Source organism: Monopterus albus, unplaced genomic scaffold (assembly GCF_001952655.1).
Source record: "Monopterus albus unplaced genomic scaffold, M_albus_1.0 scaffold102.1, whole genome shotgun sequence".
NCBI lineage: Eukaryota > Metazoa > Chordata > Actinopteri > Synbranchiformes > Synbranchidae > Monopterus > Monopterus albus.
In genome coordinates this window covers 541,990-545,463 of record NW_018127982.1, presented here as the reverse complement: position 1 = coordinate 545,463, position 3,474 = coordinate 541,990, and the positions used below count along the sequence as shown (strand labels likewise).

General features: G+C 45.4%; 1 protein-coding gene across 1 annotated transcript; it reads left to right on the top strand.

The window, feature by feature from the left end:
- Positions 1 to 329: 329 nt before the first annotated feature.
- On the top strand, positions 330 to 3,026 carry nefla (neurofilament light chain a). The gene is made up of 4 exons (XM_020609832.1): positions 330 to 1,444; positions 1,626 to 1,750; positions 1,902 to 2,332; positions 2,412 to 3,026. Exons 1-4 carry the CDS (start codon positions 401 to 403, stop codon positions 2,735 to 2,737), a joined length of 1,926 nt encoding a protein of 641 aa, XP_020465488.1. The 5' UTR covers positions 330 to 400; the 3' UTR covers positions 2,738 to 3,026.
- The last annotated feature ends 448 nt before the right edge of the window (positions 3,027 to 3,474 follow it).

Below are 3,474 nucleotides of genomic sequence, written 5' to 3'. Positions count from 1 at the left end.
TTAGGTGATGTGCTATATTTTCTGTTTTGCACTGTCTGATAAACCTGTTTTGTAATTTTATTTTATTTAGAAAATTGGCTTGGTTCAGTACTATCACTGTCAAAGTTAGGATGAGCCAAACAGAAGCATTCAACTTTATAATGTAATTTTGGTCCCTATCTGGTCTAATTTCTTGCCATTGCAGTTTAAACCTATTGTCAGTAGGGTTAATAAGGCTCAATACTATTGAGCCTGCATTGTCAGTGTTTGGGGAAAGCGCCTGCGTCAGAGCTCACTGTCCTAGTATAAAAGCACAGGCTGCTGCAGCAGCAAGCAGTCAAAGCTTAAACTTGAGCCCTTCCTACAGCTCTGCATACACAAAGAGGAGAGGGATAGCAGCCTGTCGTCCTACCACTCAGCCATGAGTAGTATCGGGTATGACCCATACTACTCCACCTCGTCATATAGACGCTGGTACACTGAGGCTCCCTCTCGTGTGATGGTGACCAGAGGGAGGACCCACTCTGTCTATCCCTCTCACACTTCCCCATTTTCCTCCTCCCGTGTGCAGTACTCCTCTCCCAGCCGGTTGCTGTTATCCTCCTCCTCACCAGCCTCTTCCCTGGAGTTGGAGCTCAGCCAGGCGGCACATATCAGCTCTGAATTTCGTACCATACGCACCGAAGAGCGCAGCCAGCTGCAGGACCTTAATGACCGCTTTGCTGGCTTCATTGAGAGAGTGCATGAGCTGGAGCAGCAGAACCGTGCCTTGGAGGCAGAGCTGCTGCTACTGAGGCAGAGGCACACTGAGCCGTCCCGCCTGAGAGCACTGTATGAGCAAGAGGCCCGGTCCCTGAGAGCAGCTGTAGATGAGGCCAGGGCAGAACAACAGGCTATCCTGGGCCAGAGAGAGCGACTGGAGCAAACCCTGAGTGCCTTGCAGGGTAGATATGAGGAAGAAGTGCTGGCCCGTGAAGAGGCTGAGGGCAGGTTGATGGATGCAAGACGTGAGGCTGACCAGGCTGCCTTAGCTAAGACCGAGCTGGAGAAGAGTGTTGAAACTCTGCTGGAGGAGCTGGCCTTCCTCAAGAGGATTCATGAAGGTGAAGTATCTGAGCTTCAGGCCCAAGTCCAGCTAGGTGTCCAGGTGGCTGTGGAGTCTGAGGCTGCCACTCCAGACCTCTCAGGTGCTCTAAGGGACATCCGGTCCCAGTATGAGAGGCTGGCAGCAAGAAACATGCAGGCAGCAGAGGAGTGGTTCAAAGGAAAGGTAGGCTCCCTGACTGAAACTGTGGCCCAGCACAGCAATGCTATAAGAAGCTCCAAAGATGAAGCAGGAGAGTATCGACGCCAGCTCCAGGCTTGCCTGCTGGAGATTGACGCATCTAGAGGCCTCAATGAATCCCTGGTGAAACAGCTGCATGAGATAGAGGAAAAGCAGAGTGCTGAGATAGCTGCTATGCAGGTCAGAAGTGGTTGCACAAATATTCTATTTTGATGTGTCATTAGTTATTCAGATCTTTAGATTTTTAGGGCATTAATATTTAAAAATGCTCCTTTTTAGGTTTTTTAGGTTTTCATTTCATCATATGACATGCTATATGCCCTTGTCACTTATAAAAGACTTTACTTTGTCTTCTGTTTAGGACACAATTGAAGAGTTGGAGAGTGAGCTGAGAGGCACCAAACAGGAAATGGCACGATACCTGAAGGAATACCAGGACCTTCTAAATGTCAAGATGGCTCTGGACATTGAGATTGCTGCATATAGGTAAGAAGGATCAATGGGATAAAACCCTAATTTTGGAGATTAGGATAAATGTGCTGTTCACTTTCCTCACTTTATATCAAATACCATAGTAGATAAAAACTATACTTTTAAAGAGAGCTCCCATCACTTTTCTTCTCAACAATTTGTACAGGAAGCTGCTAGAAGGGGAGGAGTCTCGCTTCAGTGTAGGAATGGCTGGTGGAGTTTCCTCTTTGTACGGCCACACTTTGTCAGCTCCCTCCTTCGGCCGGCCCATTCTCACTAGCGTGAGCTCTGGCACCTCCTACCTAATGACATCTCGCCTGCTCAGCTCCAGTGTGAGCACCACTGAGGGGATTATCTCTGCCGGCCACGCCCAGCAAGCAGCAGCCAGTCCACCCGGGGAGGAGGAGGAGGAGGAGGCAGAAGAGGAGGTAAAGGAAGAAGAGGAGGAGGTGAAGGAAGAAGAGGGAGGAGAAGAAACAGAGGAGACAAAGGAGAAGCAGGAGGAGGAAGAGGGAGAAGAGGAGGAGGGAGATAAGGAGAAAGAAGATGAAGATGCAGCCAAAGAAGAAGATGAAGAGGCTAAGGAGGAAGAAAAGGGTTAGTATATTTTTTTAATCTACAGCCTACTGTACTTGCTTATGATGGCTAATTATAGAATTCTCATGTATTGATACAGGTGGTGATGAGGCAGAGCCAAAGGAAGAGGTGACAGAGGCCACTGAAGATGAAGAGGAGCAAGAGGACAAAGGAGACAAAACTGAAGCCAAAGAAGAGGCTCAGGAGGAGGAAGAAACAAAAGGAGCTGATGACAAAGATGAGGGTGCAAAGAAGGAAGAGGAGAAGGGAGAAGCAAAAAAAAGCGATGAGAAAAAAGATAAAGCTGATGACAAGAAAGAAGACAAAGCTGCTCCAAAACAAGATGACAAAGCTGATGCCAAAAAGGAGAAAGATGAAGAAAAAGCTGAGGAGGCACAAGAAAAGAGCACAAAAGATAAGAAGTAAGCCAATAGCCTCCGCAAACCTCTGTCCAGACTGTCCACATACAAACAGCTCAGTAACCAGTAGAGGCAAAAGCGCTTTCCTCTCAAATCTGCTTGGTAACATGGTGCTCAATAAAACACTCCAAAAGCCATTTACAGCAACAAAAGTCAAGATTAACCGCTCACCAATATCCATTGCAGTCCATAAAGTCTGGTTGCACAATTCCTAATGAGAGTAGCACACCATGTGTAAATGCTGAATGCAAAAGTGAATGTGTGACCTTTTGGTGTTTAAATAAACACTTCTTAAAGCCACATGTGTCATTGATTTTAAGTATGGTGAAACAAACACAAGTCTTGATTTAACATTTACCTCTGTCAAATAGTTGAAGTATATGTATTTACAGTGCAGTTTTTGTGAGAGCTGAGGACATCTGATGCTCTACACTTGTTTCTGATTCACCTCGGGTGTTCCTGATTTTCATGAGACTTTTAAAAGCTAAAAAAACAACAGAGTTCCTCTTAGAAGTGAAAACTTCGATTCATAACCAGTAAATAGATTTCATTCTTATGGTATGTTAACATTATGACTTGTAGTTTAATGCTAAGAACTACTCAGATTGTTTATTTAAGCAAGAATAGCAACACCACAGTGTAAAGATACTTTGTTTCAAGTAAAGCTTGCGCTTTCAAAATTAAGGATAGTCACCTTTTATTGGCCAAGTATGTTACACACAAAGAATTTGTTTCCAGTACAGA